Genomic DNA, 20451 nt, shown 5'->3' with positions numbered 1-20451 from the left:
GTATCTGGTTAGGCCCAATGAACAGAAGCAGTTTAGATTTTACTTTTTGTGTCCAGTTTTTTTTGGGTGACTCATGAAAGATGTCAGTCTCTTCAAAGGGTTAAGAAGATGTGAAAGGCTCTGGAGGTGACACGGGTCATCTGGGGCGCACCCCCGATTCCATTTCCATCCAGCTCTTTTCAATTTGTTCATTTCCTCCTATTTGCATAAAAGTAGTGAATGGAACTGCGCATAAATCCACATCCAAGTTTTCTTTTGCCAAATTACCAAAAATTGAGTTACAGTCAGTGATTCATTTGTGCGGAACCCTGACTTGTGCATGAATGTGTGTGTGAGAATGGGTCAGTAGACTAGACAAGTATTGTGGTTGCTGGACCATTTCTTAACCAGAAGCCAGACTTCCAGTCATTTATCCTGACCGAAGCAGACTATCTGCTGCATCTATCATCTCATCAAACTCTTGGCTGGAGAGTGAATGAGTGTGTGCGTGTTTCCAAATGTTGAACTATTCCCCATAAACCACAAACCCTTTTTTTAAGGAAGTGCACAGAGTTCTCTCAAAGTTGAAGGCTGAAGTCCTGAGAAATGTGGCCAAAGGAAGCATAAATGCTGGCAATCCATACGAGTCTGACTCCCAGTGACAGCGAGTCCATCAGTCTGGAGAGGAGCTCAACCTGACCTTGGAGGAAACCCACTTGAACCGGCCTTCACCTCAGGCACTGGTCTACCTGAGGCCCTCCTCTGATTTCATCAGCACTTCTTTCACGTTAACCATCACAGAGATGTCGAGGTGATCTCGGATTTTTACGGCCGCTTTAGAAAGTAACATAGTTGGTCTCCTAACACTGACCTTATGAGGCAGGAAGAGGGAGTTGACAGCTGTGAGAAGACTCGAGGTATCCGGGGCATCCCTCTGACCGCAGACCACGATCTAAAACAACAGAGGAGGACGAGGTGAATGTGAGGGAGGAACAGAATGAAATGACAGGGGGTGGCACAAGAGTGGAGGGGAGAGGGAAAGGAGGTGATGGAGGTCAGTGTGGTATTTGTAGCAGTAATAAGGGAGGCAGGTGTTTTCTCAGGGCCTGTCAAGCCTCGCCGCGGCCCTGAGCTCGTTACCCTCGTCCTGCAAACCCACCTTATCCTCTGCAGGTCACATGTGATGGAAACCCCCCCTCCCCCCTCCCACCTCGCCTCTCTCTCTCTCTTTCTATAGCTATCAATGTATACCTTCATGCTGGAAGTTGCACTTCAGGGTAACTCCTGCTGCACTTTTTTTTTTAGCGGTTTCAGGCTGATTGTTAATATTTCAAAACTGATTATATAACTTGAGCTGAACCAAACTGCTCAAATAACCCATTACAAGCATGACGGCTATTAAGAATCAAGGCTTCAAGAATCAAGTGTGTCCAGGGATTAAGTCCGCTTTCATGAAAAAGAGCTGAGATGGAGCCTGTGTCCTCGGACGACCTCGCTGAGCGCCAGTATCTAATGACACATTAAAGACTGACTCCAGACAGGACTGAAGCACTACAGTGGATACATTCCAGCAGGAATGAAGTGGTAATTGAGGGATTTGCATGACGTCTGAAATCCTGGATTTGTTTTGTTGAACTGAATTGAGAGTGTCCAATTAGAGAACCAGTTCACCGCAGATAAAACAACTTCAAATGTTCTTAATATGAAACAAAAAAAATAAACCGTTGAACTGATGTTGAAATCAATTAGGGGCCACTAAATCTGAAGGAAAGAAGATCACAACCAGTTGAGTGTTGCAGCCCCAATCAAAAACCTACAGCAGCTTCAAGCTGTGAATCACATAAATCATTAAACCAGAGACCAACTGCTGTGAAAGAGACGCTCCAGTTGAGTGTAAAGATACGAAAGGAAAAAAAACAGAGCGAAAACTTCTCCTGAGTATTTAATAGAAAAAGGATTTTTGGATTGATTCAAAGCATCCCTCCAGCCAGTGATAGCACATCAAGAGTTCTGATAGCTGATTGATCCAAATAATTAAAAGGAAAAAAATCAAAGAATCTGTATCACAAATAAAATGTCTCAGTGGAAGTCAAAAGGCTGGTGCTAAATTTTCTAAAGGAAATCTAAAAGACTCTTAATTCTGAAATGGATTTCCTTCAATCTTACACTAAACTCTCTGAGTGTATGATCCATTCATGTGTGCTGGTGTGTGTTTATGGGAGTAACCTGCTTCAGCGTGAAGTGCTGCGCCATGAGCGCTCGGACCATTTCAGGAAGGGCGATGGGGACCCGGGTCAGACGGTCAGAGAAGGCGGCCAGGAGCCGCTGGGACCTCTGGAGCCACTCCTGTCTGCCAGTGTAGTGGGAGAGACGCAGGAGACTGGAGGCAGACACAGAGTTAGCGCTGGGCTCAGCTCCGTCCTGATCTACAACACACACACACACACACCATCATCAGAAGGCCTCAATATTGGGCTCCAGACAGATTCGTCAGTCTAGCAGGCTTCAGAGCCGCACCTTCTCATGACCTATGGCCTCGCTCCATGTCTGCATCTCAGAGATGTTGTGTATATTAACATGTCTCAGTGTGTAAGTGAGCCAGAGAAAAAAGAAAAACGTGACAGCAGCCAACCAGTCTGCCAGCAGCCGTACGTGGGGGACTTTGACCAACAAGCCTGCCAGTGTGGTGGTCAGTTAAAGAGGGACTGAAGACTGAATTATTCCCTGTAAGAGTCCCTTGCGTGGCACCAGCGGGTAAAAACTACACCTTATCCTTAGGTTTGGGTCCCAACCTGTGGAGGGAGTGAGTATGTATGTCCTGTGAGTGAGGAGAGTGCTGCCACCAGAAGAAGACAAAGATGAAAGCTGGAGAGGAATTTCAGGGACGCTCAGAAAACTTTAGAGTGGCTGACGTCACTTGGCCTCCTCAAGATCTGGAGGTCAGGAGGTTTTTCAACCAAACAGATGCTGCCGCACCTCCACCCACAGGTTTTAGCTTGTCCCGGAATCTACGGTACACTCTATTTACATCTGAATGTTCGTCTCCCCATAAATTGATATCCGATAGACCATTTTTAAAAATATAAGCGAACAAATGCCAAGTTACAGATGGAGTAAATGATTTTATCAGAAACAGACAGGCACATGAGAGTGACAGCGTAGTCCGGGGTAATCCGTCTTGCAGAGGCGGGCCAACCCACAGCAGCGGCTGTGGTGTCACTAATGGACTTCAACCTTACACGGTGCCGCGCCGTAATGACACAGTCAGTCCTCTCAGATGAGAAACCTCTCACATGTCAGCTCCAATAAACACACACGAGGCAGGTGTGACAACCCACAAGGACAGACAGACACGCGCGCACATGCAGCCATCATCTCTGATCTGTCAGCAGCTCTAAGCATGAATAACTTTCTGCTTTTTATACCCTCCATGTTCCGGGCCCATCAGTGCCAACTTGCACCAGAAACACAGATTTCTACAAGTGTACACGTGTTTTCTCTTTTTATGTGAAGAAAATGTAGAGCTGGCACATTAAATCTTAGACATTTATTCTCAATTGTTGTGTTTTCATTCAAATGTCACTGAACTGTGGATACTCTGCCAAAAAGGAAATGCATGTTAAGTATGGTTTGGAATAATAAGGGCTACCTAATGCTGTCACCAGATGGCGGTATAAGTGAAGTTATCCATAGCTGTAACCATTGAGTCAAAGAAGAAGAACTGTCTTCCAGAGCGAAATGAAAAGAAGTGTAGCGGAATTACCTTCAGTTGGAGAAGTTCTAATTGCTTAGCATTAAAAATGATGAACAATAAGCATATTTCTCCAAAACTCCTCAGTGACAACACTGGAGCCACACAGGAGAGGTTATTTTAAGAATCAGAATCAGAATACTTTATTAATCCCAGGGGGAAATTCTGTTGTTACAGTTATTAAGCTCTTGAAGTACTATAAAGTGAAGTATAAAGTTACAAATTACAATAATTAGAAAGTGCAGACTTTAAGAAATAAGAATAAGATAAAGTGTAAGAGTAAGAATAAAATAAGAATAAGAAAAAGAATAGGAATAAGCTTAAACTATTTACAAAGCACAGTAGTTATGACAAGAGTATAGCATAGTTAAAGTATTGCACAGTTAAGTAATGAATCGCTCAGAGGGAGGAGTTGAAGAGTTTGATGGCCACAGGTAAGAATGACTTCCTGTGGCGCTCTGTGGTGCATTGAGGTGGGATGAGTCCAGCACTGAATGTGCTCCTGTGTTGAACCAGGATTTGATGGAGGGGGTGGTGGATGCTGTCCAAGATTGTGTGGAGTTCAGACAACATCCTCCTCTCTGTCACCGTCAGAGAGTCCAGCTTTGCCCCTACAATGTCACCGGCCTTCCGGATGGGTTTGTTTAGTCTGTTGGCATCTGCTACCTTCAGTCTGCTGCCCCAGCACCCAACAGCAAACAGGATGGCACCACAGACTCTTAGAACATCCTCAGCATGGTCCTGCAGATGTTAAAGGACCTCAGCCTCCTGAGGAAGTAGAGACGGCTGAGGCCCTTCTTGTAGACCGCTTCAGAGTTCTTAGAGAAGTCCAATTTGTTTTTTATTTTCCTGAGCGGTTCACAGACACCTGGGTGACAGACAGCTGCAGAGACGCAGGAGCGTAACTTTAATGATTCAAAAGTTATGACTGGTAAAGTAGAGTATTTTCTAAGTTTATTTTTGTCATCTAATATATTCATGACTAATGATCCATGGTAGCTCTTATTTTAGCTCGTGTGTTGTCAGCCCTGCTCTTGATTTGCTCGCACATTTTTTGATGCATTTCATATAATAGGGAGAAAATGTATCAGTAAAACAGTGTTCCTAAGACGATGTGTTCAAGAGAATCGGCTGGAATGGCACCATGAAACAACTCATGCCTCAAGTGCCGACTGTCACCAGTAGCGAAGCTTAAAAAAAACACACATCTAAGTCCCTGCTCCAAGCTTCCAGGGCAACAAGGGACAACCAGGGGAAAAAAGAAAGAAAAAAAAAAACAGTCGAAGAAGGAGGATTCATGACAGACTTGAGATGGAAGCAAGATGACAAGAGGCAAAAAGATTTCAGATTCCCACTGTAGGTTGAGAAGGTTGTAGCTCTGTGACCGGGGCCGATGCACTGAGAGAGAAGACGGAGACAGCTCTGACAGGTCTGGGGATCAAAGTACCTGGAGACTAAGAGCATCCCTCTTTCACTGCTTTCATGGGGGAGAGGTTCAACCTGAAGGGGAGAGTGTTGCACCTCCCTGGAGGATGAGGATCTCCAGCTTCCTCACAGTTCAATTACGATTCAGGCGACCACAATTCAACAGCATGATTATTTGATGTAGGCGAATTTTTTGATTAATGATGACGACTACTCTCTATCAAAACACAATTTTCATAATTTCCCACATTAAAATAAACAGATTCATTAACAGACACTAGTCCAAACTCAGGATATGTGCATCCCAGCTACATGCAGCGTTATGGACATGTGCTTGTTGCGACCCTGCAGACCACAGACGTGTCAACAGGAGCAGACTTGGCCAAAATGCGCATAAACGGTGCAACATATAGAGTCGTGACACTGTACTGAGAGAGACTGTGGGAAGTTCTGGAGCTCTTTGAACCAATTTGGCGCTTAATTATAGCACAACGTGTGTGCCAAGAAATAAAAGTATAGAGTATTTACATCAAAACAAGTACTTGAGAATATGAAGTGTACTGAAATGAGCTCATGAATAAGACAAAGAAAATGTAAGCCTGTATCAATGTTTAACTTATTTCTACGCTTTTGAAAAATGTGCCGGAGGTTCGTCCACATGTGACATCAAAGCGCCTGGTTAAGTTGGTGTTACCAGCGTAAATGCTATTTTTGCAGCCACAACTGAACAGGTATGGGGCTCAAAGGGGGTTCCAGAGGTGAAAATCCCAGTCAGGGGAGTTGACCGTAAGGTCGACTCACCCCGAGGGAGACAGGTGGAAACCATGGTGTCTGCTCATGTAGAAGCCTCACGGTCGCAGGATATCAACCTTGTTTTTAAGAAAAACGGGTTTTATTAGCAATCACACAGAGAATAACTACACTACCCACAATCCTAAAGTGTACCAGCAACTTCTCTGATAGGTGGTAGCGTGCTGTTACCATGGAAATTTGTACTGAGCTCAAATTTTTGTTTCACAGGGTCACCCAAATTGTTAAGAAGAACTTTGCAGCTGAAACATGTTTGCCCTATCTGACAAGAAATGTGGAATATTTTGATTTTATGTTTACTGACATCATTAAAAATCGGCATTTTTAAAAATCACTGGGTCAGAAACATCATTTTGCGACATCATCCCTGGTGGGGTGAGCAGTTCCTGAAATCTCAAGGTACCTTTGACCTTTCCACTCTGTTCTCCTGTTATTTTGTGCTGGAAAAAAAAAAATCAAACAATTCACGGTCAGGATTCATCTCATCACTTCCTGGCTTCAAAATTTGCTATATCAGGACTTTCTGAAATATCAATGGAGGAATTAAAGGAGAAATTTACCTCCGGAACCTGAACTGCTCGAAAAGTGGGCGGTCACGGTTGAGCTCTACTGCTCTTAACTGCCTCATCAAATGTAATGATGTTATCACATTTGCTGGCCCGACGCTCGGGGAAGTCTTTTAACAGGTCGGACATGTTGAAAATGTCTTTTACAGACTTCTTTGCGGTGTCCGAGGGTTTGCCCTGCCTGTCCGTTATGATGTGGGATAATGTCATATTTCACCTTCCAGCTCATCCTGTCACTGTGAAAGCTTTAGCAGGAGAGAGTGGAAGTAGCAGAGCGTGGCACACACACCGCCCCACTGTCACGCAACCCAGGACATACGTCCCCTGTCACAGGTAATCAGGATGCTCCGAAGATGGTTTTAAGTTTCCCCTAATTGACTTTTTTCATCAAGAAATATTCAATCAATCACGAGAGAATCACGGTGCATCTAAGAATCGACTTTAACTCCATTTCCTAGTAAATGGGGAGGTCAATTTTCCCCTTCTTTCCCCTTCTCCCTTCATCCTCCCGCTGTTCATCACTGCATCCATCCATCAATCTCCCCATCCTTGCTTCCCTCCCTCCTTCCTCCTTGAAGCAGTGAAGTGAGACCGACAGCAATCAAACCCAGGCTTCCATCTTGTTAAGCCCAGGATCGATCGATACTTTGAAGGATTTATGTGGGAGCGAAACAGATGGATAAATAGATGAATGGATGAACGCTTACAACCACCTAACAGAATTTCTTCTGTGTTCTATTAAACAACCGCCATCCATTTCTTGGGTTCCTTCACTACGGTCGAATCGTGAAGAATGTGTTGATATCAGCAAACTGGCTCCAGCGGAGGCTTGGAACTCCGTTATTTATCTCTTCTTCCATGCAGTAGTACTTAACAGCGGCAGCGCTCCATCTATTGCGAGGCTCAGCAGCAGCAGCACCTCAATGTCCATCGTATTTTCTTGATTGCATGGGTCCTCAGGAGGCTAGAGACGCTAGGGACGGCCTAATCAATGTTATTTTTGTTTATTTTTTGTTCTTGTTGCATTATTAACCCCACCAATAATCACTGAAAAGGACCAGCCTTTAATGCCACGCGACAGTTTCCTTTGAGAAATAATAGAGTTGTCTTTCTATTTCTGACCGTACAGTGAGCAATTAAATGCAGCATCAGGCTGTTCTGTACCAAGAAATGTAGATTTCAGAGGCTACAACTTGCATTTAAAAGCACCAGGAAGTTGCTTGTGGCCGGTGTTTTGGCCAAAACCCAAAACCAGTGAAGATGGCACGTTTTGTAAATTGTAAATAAAAACAGAATACAATGATTTGCAAATCCCTTTCAACCGATATTCAATTGAATACACAGCAAAGACAAGACACTTAACGTACGTAACGAACTGGTAAACTTTGTTATTTTTTGCAAATATTAGCTCATTTGGGGTTTGATGCCAGCAACATGTTTCCAAAAAGCTGGCACAAGTGGCAAAAAAGACTGAGAAAGTTGAGGAACGCTCATCAAACACTTGTTTGGAACATCCCACAGGTGAACAGGCTCCCGTAATTGGGAGCAGGTGGGTGCCATGATTGGGTATAAAAGCAGCTTCCCTGAAATGCTCAGTCATTCACAAACAAGGACGGGGCGAGGGTCACCACTTTGTGAACAAATGCGTGAGAAAATTGTCGAACAGTTTGAGAACAACATTTCTCAACGAGCCATTGCAAGGAATTTAGGGATTTCATCATCTACAGTCCGTAACATCATCAAAAGGTTCAGAGAATCTGGAGAAATTACTGCACGTAAGCGGCAAGGCCTAAAACCAACATGAAATGCCCCTGACCTTCGATCCGTCAGGCGGTACTGCATCAAAAACCGGCATCACCGTGTAAAGGACATCACCACATGGGCTCAGGAACACTTCAGAAAACCACTGTCAGTAACTACAGTTCGTCGTTACATCTGTAAGTGCACGTTAAAACTCTACAGCGAAGGCCGTTTATCAACAACACCCAGAAACGCCGCCGGCTTCGCTGGGCCCGAGCTCATCGAAGATCGACTGATGCAGAGTGGAAAAGTGTTCTGTGGTCTGATGAGTTTCAAATTGTTTTTGGAAAATGTGGTCGTCGTGTCCTCTACACCAAAGAGAAAAAGAACCATCCGGACTGTTATAGGCGCAGTTCAAAAGCCAGCATCTGTGATGGGGGTGTGTTAGTGCCCAAGGCATGGGTAACTCACATATCTGTGAAGGCACCATTCATGCTGAAAGGTACATACAGGTTTTGGAGCAACATATGTTGTCATCCAAGCAACGTCTTTTTCATGGACGCCCCTGCTTATTTCAGCAAGACAACGCCAAGCCACATCCTGCACGTGTTACAACGACGTGGCTTCGTAGTAAAAGAGTGCGGGTACTAGACTGGCCTGCCTGGAGTCCAGACCTGTCCCCCATTGAAAATGTGTGGCGTATTATGAAGCGTAAAATACAACAACGGAGACCCCGGACTCTTGAACAACAAGCAAGAACGGGAAGGAATTCCAACCGAAAAGCTTCAAAAATTGGTCTCCTCAGTTCCCAAACGTTTACTGAGTGTTAAAAGGAGAGGCGATGTAACACAGCGGTAAAAATGCCCCTGTGCCAACTTTTTTTGCAATGTGTTGCTGCCATTAAATTCTCTGTTGATGATTATTTGCAAAAGAAAATAAAGTTTCTCAGTTCGAACGTTAAATATCTTGTCTTTGCTGTGTATTCTATTGAATATAAGTAGAAAAGGATTTGCAAATCATTGTATTGTTTTTATTTACGATTTACACAACGAGCCAACTTCACTGGTTTTGGGTTTTGTAGATGCACACAGTCAACCTAGTTTTAAAATGGAGTGAGAGAGGGAGGAAGGAGAGAGAGAGAGAGAGGAAGGAGAGAGAGAGAGAGGGAGGAAGGAGAGAGAGAGAGAGAGCGAGAGCCATGCTCAATGTCGGCGACACCAAGAGTTGTTAATGGAAGCCAGAGTGCATATTTAAACATGGACAATCTAATTTCAGACCCTGCTTGTTCTAAAAGATCCCCGGTGATCTCGACTCTCCATCTCTCACCTTCTTTGAGCTGCAGTAGCACAGTGCTGTCGTTGGTATCGCTGCAAAAGTAGCCGCCGCCCTGCTCATCCCAGAAGAGCACATCCTGCCTGACTTGCAGTTCTTCGGCCCACTGCAGCCACTCCGTCCGCAATGTGGCCTCATAGAGGTCCAGCAGACCACAAATGATGAAGGCATAATCATCCAGGAATCCAGGAATAGGCGGCGATCTGGAGAACACATGGGAAGAAGAGAAATTATACATGAGAGAAAAAGAGCAGGAATTAGGACTTTTTTCATTAAGAATTCATGGACAGATCAATGCCAGAAATGTCGAGATATGTTAGTGTTGGTGAACTAGTTCACTTTCTTTTTTTCCCCCGCTCATCTTTTATACACCCAATGCTAATTTTTAAAGCCAGATGAAGATGAACCACGGTTTCTATCAAGCCTGTAGAGCAACCTAGAAAAGAAAAAGCAAGACTACAAAGAGGAATTATTTGGGACAGGACAGAACTACATTTCCAAAGCAAACAAAAGGTTTTGTGTCGCCTCCTCAAACCACACTTTTCTTCATGTGATATTCCTCATCTGAACTGCCACCACACAACTTTGGCATTTTTACACATCCAGGCTCTGACATCTTTCATCTTTACTCTCATCTATCTCTCCGTTTCTATCTTGACTTCCCCTACTTCACGCTGTCCTCACATTTCGCCCAAAGCCGGCGGCCCACCTCTATCTGCACCCCTCTCTCTACCCACACTTCCAGTAACACCGCCACATCCCAAGAAGCCCCAAGAAGCTCCGTCCCGTTCCCACAGTAACACCAGGTCTGGGTGAGTGCAGGGGGACGGACGGTGACAGGAGGCCAGATAGCCCTGCGTCAGGGGAGGCTGGAGCACAGAGGGATGGAAACTGCGAGGGCTGGTCAAGAGGCTGAAAACAGGACTTTGAAGGAGATGAAGAGCACGAGGACTTTAGCGGTCACAGGGAGGTGGTGAGTCACAACCGGGCTTATCTCCCCCAGACAGACACAGCCTGAGTCAGATTTGTGAGGGCAGAGAAAGACACACTCTAAACTTTACACTTTCTCAAAATGACAGATTTCAAACAACAGCGGTAGCGACGGGTGATTACGCATGACAGCATCAGGTGGTGAGGGATTAGTGATGGATGAAGATTGTGAAGCACAGATTGCTTGATTGTGCTATAATGCACTCTCTCTCTGTTGCAGTTCTATGCTAATACACACATCCGTACCGCTCAAAGACTGACCACCAGGTCCAACCAGCAGCAACTAAAAAAACCATGCACTGCAAGATGTTTTCGTAAGGTGTTAGACGTAACAAGCATTTTAAGAGCTAACTGTGTCTGCGCGATGTTAGCGGGTATAATTCTGAGTGTGTAAGTTCAGCTGTGATTACAGTGGCGGAAGCTGTACGTGCTGCCTGGCAGCAGCCATTACTAACGGAACTACTTTTCTCAGTATCTCGGTTGTTGCATCGCAGTTTTCTGAATCCAAACGTAGCTTTTCAGACACTGTAGTGGAGCTTTACAAGCGTCCGATTCAAGCTCCGTTTCTGAGGCTCAAGGAAAGGAAGTCCTCCTGTTGCTGTAGGTGACGCCTCTGCCACACATTGGCCTGTAGGGGGCAGTTCAGAACATTTGTAGGTGGACTCATGGCTGAACTCAAACCCAAACCAAGCTGCCACATTTTGCTCTGCTCAGTTTACAGATGTTGCATGAATACATATATACAGTATGTTACATATTATAATATCGCTGCACCCAATTCCAAATATAAAAGCTACTTTAGACTTACATTACCTGTTTCTTTCTCCTGTTAAGGTTATATTTTTACAGATTAAAGTACTTTTTACAGTAGTGTTAAAAATCAACATTCTGACATTACACTTTTTCCCCCTTGATTTTTATTTCACAAAATCAGTTTCCATGGAGACATCTTAAAGAATATTCTTTAGTTGTTTCTTTGCCTCTCTTTATTCAGGGGTTTCTCACTCCCGATCACATTCTCACACTGCCATGTTCTCTCCTGCAAGCTGCCCATGAAAAGCACAGTCTGATCTGCTGCTCCTTCACCTCCCACCCCGACTGATCCCGTCAACCCTTCAACCACAAGCTTGCCCCTTCGTTATTTAGGCCACTTGATTCCAAGCGTATGAACAGCTTTTCATTTCAGGTTGGCTCCTCCATCAGGAGCTGCGTCACCCTGGTGTGTGTTTATTCACACAGTGACATGTCATCAGAGGTGACCTGCTGTCAGGGTGGCAGTCATAAAGACGGCCTCGCTTGCTCGCTCGCGCTTGTGTGTGTGTGTGTGTGTGTGTGCGTGCGCGCGCGCACACACACACACACACAGAATTAAAGCCATTCAGAAAGGCTCTGAACGTTCAATTGTGTGTTCAGTAAGTCACTCCCTTGACAGTCTAACATTCTACAACCCTCACTCAGTTTTAGAATAATAGCCTCACACACTCACTCACACTCACTGCTTCACTTCCCCTTCAATGAGCCTGAGAAGCAGAAACCTACCGGAGCAATACGGTCACACAAGTGCCATCGACAAGCGTGACCTTCATATTCTAAATTAATTAGCTTCTATGTGCTCATGCTACATGACCGTGTCCAGGAACAGTGAGACCACATGACAGAATTCCCTTTAAGTCTCTGGTCTAAGTTTTCCTGCGGCGGTCTTTATTCCCTCCTTTCATGCATCTCCAATAGCTGTGGGTGCCCCAGCTGGTACGGTGACACCTCAAACAATTCATCCATCTCGAAAAACGCTTTCAACTACTCAACACAGTCTTCACAAGAAGTCAGCACACACTGGAAGGAAAATACTTTCACTCAATGCTGGTCGTGAACGTTTACTTTAAAGTGCAGTGTGCTGCTATGCCGTTTGTCTACTGAATGTCCTCATCTTGCATGTCTGTTTGTGTTGCTGCGTGTATGAAACCATCTCTCCCATGGAAGAAAAGTCTTCACTATTGTTCTTTGGATACTTTGGGATTAGTTATGGACGAGGGGGAAAAAAGGGCAGTTTTTCTGTAAAAATGTAACTAAACCCACACTAAGAACAAAAAGAATACAAGAAATGAATAATTTCTTTTTTGTACCTTCCGATAAATCGTTACTTCGGACCAGTTTGTTTCTCAAATAGCTGCACCAGCTTTGAGAGGGACCGTGCCTGGTATAATACAACAGCTCTCAACACACATTTTCTTGGTCTGGAGTTTTGTTTGGTTTCCAGCGTGGAACTTGAATGACCCCATCCAAATTCCTTTGGGATGAATTGGAATGTCCGCTGGCTGATGGCCTTATCGATGGCTGACCTCACATCAGCTCCTGTGACTGAAGGGAAGCAAACTTATACAATCAGCTTCCAAACTCTGCTGGAATGCATGGAATCAGCAGCTGATTAATGCCCAGGGTTTGGAACGAGATGTTCCATGGCTGATGGAGCAACAATCAAATGGCACCATTCTCTGCTCAGGTGTCTCAGGACTTTTGGAAATGTAACACATGCATGACATCAATTCTACAAACAGCCACTTCATGAAATCAGTCACACGCCAGTGTTAAACCTACGCAGGTATGACGTGGAAACTGTGGACAAACTCGGATATTGACCCGTTACTACGTAGTAGACAAGTAATGAGAGACATCATGAAAGTCAACACCTGACCTAGAGTAAAAAGTGGGGTTTTTTTGCCTTTCGAGTACTCACAAAAATGTGTATTGAGCTTATCAAGATGTTTTTTTCCATCCTGCATTACTTTTTTGTGACCCCAGAATGTAGAGAGAGCAGCCATGAACATTTGGCAACAACAACAACAACAAAACTGTCAATTTTCAAACTCAGAAGCACATCATCAGATATAAACCATGTCTTCTGTATCCAAGCATATACTCAGTCATCCATAAACACTTATTGTTTGAGCTTAAAATAAGCTAAACCACTTCTGGTTCGGTGCTATCCAGGGCGATGGAGCACAAGCTGGACGCAGGCTGTTTGTTTTTAGCTCAAATCCGAGCGTTTGTAGATTACCGAGCACATAGCTGGATAAAGAGGACATGAATTATACTGGATGATGAGCTTGAGAATTTGTAACCAGACATTTGTGGACAGTTTAGCTGTTGTTAGTCGTCAGTCTCCATTAGCTTCAAGCTAAACATATGTGGCTGGCTCTTTCTGCATTGTGAAGTACAAAGAAGTGATGCAGGAGGGGAAAAATGTCTGTCCTCAACAACTCTGAGACCAAGAGCTCACCTGCGACCCAGTGACTCCATAGAGGGTCACACCCACGCAGAGTTACAAAAGCCTGCACCTCCAAACCAGTGACTTAGAACTGCAGAAGGCTCTTGGATGAGAGGCGTGTGTCTTCAATAAACTGAAACAGTCTTGATGACAGCTACACAGCGCTTAAGACACATCAAGACCTGGATGACCAAGAATCTTCCCCGACAGTGTTGTGTACACACTGTAGAACATGAGCATCTTGCAGTCTCTTCTTGTAGACAACCTGCAGTCAAAATGAGTGAACAAAACAAAACAAAACAAATCTCACCAGAGAATCCAAGGAAAAACAAATCCTTCTTGACAGTTATACGTCCTGTAACTACAGTGCAAAGCACCAGAAAGACGACTGCGTAAGACCCAAAATCAATAATGACTCAACATCACCAGTGGGCCTCGTCACTGCCACAGGTTTCCCATTCTCAAGCCTCCCCTTTGTCCTTGAAGCCAGCAGTAAGATTCTCCAGCTTCCAGTGCCAGGCGAGGCCACAGAAAACCTCTGGCATCAGCTCCTGTGCACAGCTACAGCCTATTAACCCAGTTAGTCTCTGCGCCTACCATTGCTCCTGTAAATCAGCCCACAGCCCATGTGTGCCTGCTATGACAGGGTGATTTACCCACGTATGGAAACTAAAGTCCTGGTAAGCATTCTCACTGCTGGCAACATCCTGAAATGGACAAGTATGAATGGGACAGAAGCTGTGGAACAAGGCCAGAGTGTTTAGGCATGAGTGTGTATCCGCTAAATATGAATGCATTTCATCATGTGTGTTGTGGCATCTTTTTTTTCTGCTGATTCGGTGGCATTTCCCACTCCCTCATTCATGTTAACTAGGGCACGTTGCTGGCCAACAGAACCAGGACACCTCCAGCAGCAAGGAGCAACAGCATATTCTTCCGCTAAAGAACTTGTCCTCCCACCCACCCACGCATCTAAAAAGCTCTGAGCAGAAACAACTCTTCAGCTTCAACATCATACTCAGTCAACCGGCTTTCCTGATCCATTTAAAGTTCGGTTAATCTTGTTTCACATACACCGTTTGGCATCAAGGTTCAACAGCAACCAGGTTATTGTTGAGCATGCTCTCTGATTCCCTTCCCTGATCAGATTTCTCCCAAATGCCTGGTTTGCTCTTCATACACAGACAGTTAGCCAGTCTTCCAGGATTTAAAGGACAATTTTAAGAGAAAATAAGGTGATCCATAACACTGTCATAAACTACCTTTACATTTGAACTCAAATTTTCAGAGATTTTTTTTTTTTTTTTTTTTAGAAGTGCAAGAAAAGAGTGGTTTAGACAAATAAACCAGGTTACACGCAGTAGTGTCTATTTCTGTCAGAAGGTGGCAGTATAGGCAAAGTTACACGTCGGTAACAGGCAGCACAGAAGAAGCAGAAGAAGAGCTCATAAACCAGAAACACCAAAGACCAGACCTAGAGATGAGGGACATATGTGGCGGCTGGTCGGTCACATGACTTACAGATTCACTACATCAGAGCTTATAGGAATCACAGGTTTCCAGCTCCTGTTTTGCACATTTACGCTTTTTTGAAAAAGACAAAAAAACAAAAACAAAAGAAAAGTGAGCATTAAAAACATTGTTGGGCGTGTTTTTTTTCCCCAGATTTTCCACTGTGTGACTTCAAACTGTGCTTAAAAATACGTTGATGGAAACAGTTATTGTTCAAGTTCGTTATGAATCAGCAGGAAGGACCTCAACAAGAGAATCCGAGCGTCAACATCAATCGCAAGTTTCAAATCAAGTCGTCTGTAAAGTTCAGAGTCTGGATGGGTTCCATGACGCAGTGCTCATCAGAACCACATTCTATCTGGAACGACACATCATGGAAACACTGACTCTTCAACCGCCTCATTTAATGAGCTCCATCTCTTACATTTGCTGCACCTCCAGCTGGTCTCCACGGTAACAGGACCGGAATATAGTCTGCCTTTCAGCATCCCACAGGTGCTCCTTCAGGAAGTTGCCAGCCTGCACCGCCCTCTCCAGCAAGGCCTTGTCCCCCAACACAGTTCCGACACGAGCGAAGGCGGACAGCATCAGACCTGAGGGAAGCAAAGGCAATGATGATGGTGATGATGATGGTGATGATGATAATGGTGTGTTCAGCAGAGTATAAAATGACTGTTACTCTGTTTGCAAGATCTCTCCGTGGATGAGCCGGTGTGTAACCTCTCCACAGTCTAAGCGTAGGGTTTTTTTTTCACTCTTTGAAGCCCCGTCTTCTCTCTTTACATGTACTCCTTCCTTTCCTTCCACTCCTCTTTCATGTGGTGTATCAAAGCTCGGCGAGTGTGTGGCCTGCTCTTCAAAGCACCACGGTGGAGGACAGGTGATTAATGGAGGGGTTTCCTAATTAGAGACGAGGAGATTCTTGCGACTAATTGGAAAGTTTTCGGGATCCCAGGGCCTCATTACCTCACTAACACTCACTATCTTGAGATGTCAGACCTGGGAGCATATTTGTGTGTGAACGTGTGTTTTGTGTATTTGTGGTGGTTTGTTCTTTTTTGTTCTTTTAAATAATCACTTCAGAGACAATATGCTAGACAAACACAGTGGAGGAGTGTCAAAATTGGCATCACACGAATGGAAAGTGTCAGCTAGCGCCTCTATTATAATATGTATAGTATTTTGTGGAAGTGATGTGTGTGTAAATGTTTGTGTGGATCAATCTGACTGTCAGCTGTCAAAGTACTAAAAAAGTATTTTTTATGGTGACTTTTATTTATGGTTTTGTAATCAAGCATTAAAAGAATTGACAACAGTTTTGATATCGAGACTTAAAGGAGCACTGTTGACTTACAGGGATGAAGTTACAGAAATTGAATAGAATATATTGATAACCTTAACTTAATTAGTGTATAATCAACTAATATAAATAAGTCTTGTGTTCATTAGCTTCAAATGAGCCTCATATATCTAGACAGAGATACTGGTTCATCTTCCACAGGGCCGCCATGCTGGATCTACATTAAAGCAGAAGTGGAGGCCTTAATGGCTTCCCCTGGATCCCAGGTGTGAGCACGGTAGCATGTGTTAGTGTGGTCCCCTTCTACTGTGGGTCTCCACTGTGGGTCATTATGTCTAATATCACAAACTGGACTTGTGACTTCTAGTTGAAGCTGCTAGGTCGCAGCTAGTGACATCATCTCAAGTGCCAACCGTGGCAGAGCACTCCCCAAACATTCATGAATCTATCATCTACAGGATGAAAAGGGAAGAGAGCTGAGTCCCAACAACAGAGGCAGATGCAGAGGTGTGTGTGAACTTAACCATTCCAGGAGGCCAACATTTTGGTGTCCAGATGCGGGCGTGGCCGACTCACTCTCGCTTCAGCCATTTTGGCTCTGGCCGAGGCCAGGAGCTCATTGACCGTCTCCACACTAATGCCAAAGCGTGCAGCCGTCAACTCCGCTGAATAACGCACGATCAGCACATTCTGGCCCTGCAGCTCTCCATGGGGGTCCTGGCAACAAAGAGAACCCACATGAAACTAACAGCCACAGCTGTCCTGGTATCACATTAATGCAGCAGCTTCAGAATCAACAATAGCAGCTCACGATCCATTTTGATATTCCACATCATTAAAGCCACAATTTCATCTCTACATGTAATCCAGGCAGGAGCAGTTGCTCAAAACACTGACATCAAAAATAAGTACACAGTGTATGAAACGCATCGCAGCTCACTTGCTCTGGAGCAACATTGCCATGCTCTTTGACCCCGTAGTGGTGCATGACAATGTCCGCCTGTGTGGCCGACACAGTAGTGCTCTCCACCACGTCTGGCAAAAGCTCCCGGACTTCTGAGGCTGTCCAGACGCAGAAAGCCCCCTCGCGCTTTTCTGATCCCCCTGACGCTGGGACAGAGTCTGCATCCTCTGCACTGTAGAAGCCCCCAGACTATTAGAGGCAAGAGGAGGAGAGGGAAAAGCTGCAAATTAATTGCGAGTGGACTTGGGATCCATACACAGTAAGAATCTCTGTGCAGATGCGTGGTAAATAAGTGACATCTTTTTAGGAACATGCAAATGACAATAGAAGTTGTGATTACGGACAATAGAATAGGACAAGAATTAGTGCTAAAACCCAGAAATATGCGAGCTTTGCCGAACAGCCGATTCCCTCGTCGAGTCTTTGGTTGAATCCCGCAAATAAAGCCTGTGGGTCACATAAGCTTGGGATATTTTCATCGTTTGTTCTGTGGAGTGAATTACATCAGTAAATAGCACACTCTGGGATATCAAGGCTTTTGCAGGCCTCTGAAAAACAGCGTTTGCCAACATGTGAATAACTGAGACGACGTGGGTGTCGAGGACTTTAAACGTCATCGGGGTGAAAACAGAGGAAAGTGTGAGGATTAGCTGTGCCGGTGTTGCAGTCACGCGTCTCTGTGGAATTCATTCATAGCCTAACCTATAACAATTCATTTTCAAAGATCATAAAAGTGGTTTCCATTTGTGAGGATGAATAAACCCGTCTGATCCACTTTTGCTTGCCCAAGAATTTATTTTTGGCAGAAACCCATTGGCTTTTGGACAAGAGAGCTCATGGTGCTCAGGATTGGCCGGTGAAAATGTGCCATCCCTGCAACACAGCATGAGTTTAAGTGATAGATTTTTAAACAGACAGAATATTACAAGCATGATGCTTTGCTAAAGGAAAGGCAGGGTGGACAGCACAAAGGACGCAATCTCTGAATCAACAGAACAATTGTTGTCTGCAGAATGATACAAACCCTAAGACGCTTGAGCCCCATTGACTGAAAACATTTGAGCATCAGACACAAAGAATGTGACGAATGTCAAATTAAACGCGCAAGGAGGACCAACAGTGTTTAGTGCATCCCAGAAGATATCAACCTCCCTGGTTTGAATCCAACTAGGATTTAAACTGTGACCTCTCTCTCTCTCTCTCCCCTCGTCTTCTCTCTCTATCCACTCCTGTGTCTTTTGTCTTCGGTTTTAACGGCTAGAATTTGCATTCATGCTGTGCTAAAGAATATTTGACAGTCAAGAAAAAAGAAAACACAACAGGAGTCGAGTACTCCTAGTGTAGGAGCAGCTTCGACCCGAGGAAATCAAACTGAAGTGCCAAACTGTAATTCTCCAATGTGACATCTCAACATCACACACAGCCTTCTTCTTGCTTAACGGCAAAGTAAATGTTTGTGGTAGAGAGGGTTGGGGTTGACTGTGGTGGGGGTCACATTTGCTGTGAATTGAATTTTAAAATGTTCTTTGCCTCATATATTGGGGTTAAAATAATGGAGAAGCACTTACAACTCTCTCCATTTGCTATAACCCACAAAATGAGGTTGAAACTTAAGAATGAAAGATAAGACGGACGTCTTTTTGTGCCACCAGAATCCCAGAGGAGCGGAGTCCCAGCCATCCATCCATCCATTTTCTACCTCTTATACCGTTACGGGTCACAGGGGGTGGAGCCTATCCCAGCAGCCTTAAGGCGAGAGGCGGGGTTTACCCTGGACGGGTCACCAGTCCATGGCAGGGCCATCAAATATAGGCAGACAACCATTGGCTCTCCCAGCCACGCCTACGGTCAATCTAGAGTCTGGATTAACCTGGTCCCTCTTGATGTCTTTGGACTGTGGGAGGAAGCCGGACTACCGGCGAGAACCCACGCAGGAACAGGGAGAACATGGAGACTCACACAGAAAGATCCTGTGCTGCAGCCGGGGCTCAAACCCGGAACCTGCTTGCTGGGAGGTGACAGTGCTGACCACTGCACCACCGTGCTGCCGGAGTCCCAGCTATTATGAAAAAAATTAAATATATATTCACAATAAATAACATTTCTGGCATTAATTCATTGGTGTGTAATGACATAATAAATCTTGAAGATTATGATTACAGTGAGCGTGGTGTTAATTGTGTGCTGTTGGCTGCTGTCTACTCATTAATCAAGGGGAAAAAAGGTTGACCCTTGGAGGAGAGAAAAGGTTTAAGGGGACATTTATCAAGCCCCACCCCTTTGCTGCCAACACACAGGCATCCACACATGCACACGCATGACAGGAAACACACTTTCCATCCCCGTGTGCAATTCATAGTTAATGTTGGTGCTTTGTCAGCAGCAACAAGAACAACAGGACGCTGTATGGCTCTATGATGAATAATATTCCTACGCAAACGTGGGGTGAAACTACACACTTTCTTATTAAAAGCACAACCTCTTTGAATTGTCCTACACAGGGAAGAACACATTCCAAGCATTGTCATTTGGGACTGGTGAAGTGTTCATCTCTTCATCATGGCTATAACCGAACTGCACGCCATTGGTTTTCATTTTAAAAGTAAAATCAAAGAAGATATTTGTGTGATAATTGATTTTTTAAGTTAATGTGCATTTCAACAGCATAGAACCCTTTGTCCTCCGCCCTGTCTGGATGTTCTCGCGCCAACAATAGTACATTTTTCTTGCAGCTTCTTTCCAACACAGTTATTCCATTCGGCTTGCCATTTGTCACTTATGTAGGACCAAAGAACAGGTTTAAGATCAGAGACAGGG

General features: G+C 44.6%; 1 protein-coding gene across 2 annotated transcripts in view; it reads right to left on the bottom strand.

Moving 5' to 3' along the window:
- Nucleotides 1–20451, bottom strand: part of spata20 (spermatogenesis associated 20) — a 45741-nt gene that overhangs the window by 14220 nt on the left and 11070 nt on the right. For both annotated transcript variants that reach the window (XM_086195678.1, XM_086195679.1), the window contains exons 10-15: nucleotides 17611–17823; nucleotides 17195–17387; nucleotides 15795–15963; nucleotides 9598–9806; nucleotides 2206–2405; nucleotides 851–931 (exon numbers count right to left, since the gene is read on the bottom strand). In XM_086195678.1, coding sequence (XP_086051804.1) covers nucleotides 851–931; nucleotides 2206–2405; nucleotides 9598–9806; nucleotides 15795–15963; nucleotides 17195–17387; nucleotides 17611–17823 — 1065 coding nt within the window. The remainder of the gene's footprint in view (nucleotides 1–850; nucleotides 932–2205; nucleotides 2406–9597; nucleotides 9807–15794; nucleotides 15964–17194; nucleotides 17388–17610; nucleotides 17824–20451) is intronic.

The sequence above is a fragment of the Aulostomus chinensis genome, chromosome 23, assembly GCF_037954235.1.
Source record: "Aulostomus chinensis isolate RoL2024-O1b breed Wild chromosome 23, RoL_Achi_v1.0, whole genome shotgun sequence".
NCBI classification, from domain to species: domain Eukaryota; kingdom Metazoa; phylum Chordata; class Actinopteri; order Syngnathiformes; family Aulostomidae; genus Aulostomus; species Aulostomus chinensis.
The sequence above is the reverse complement of the archived record's forward strand: the minus strand, read 5'-3'. Positions and strand labels throughout refer to the sequence as shown.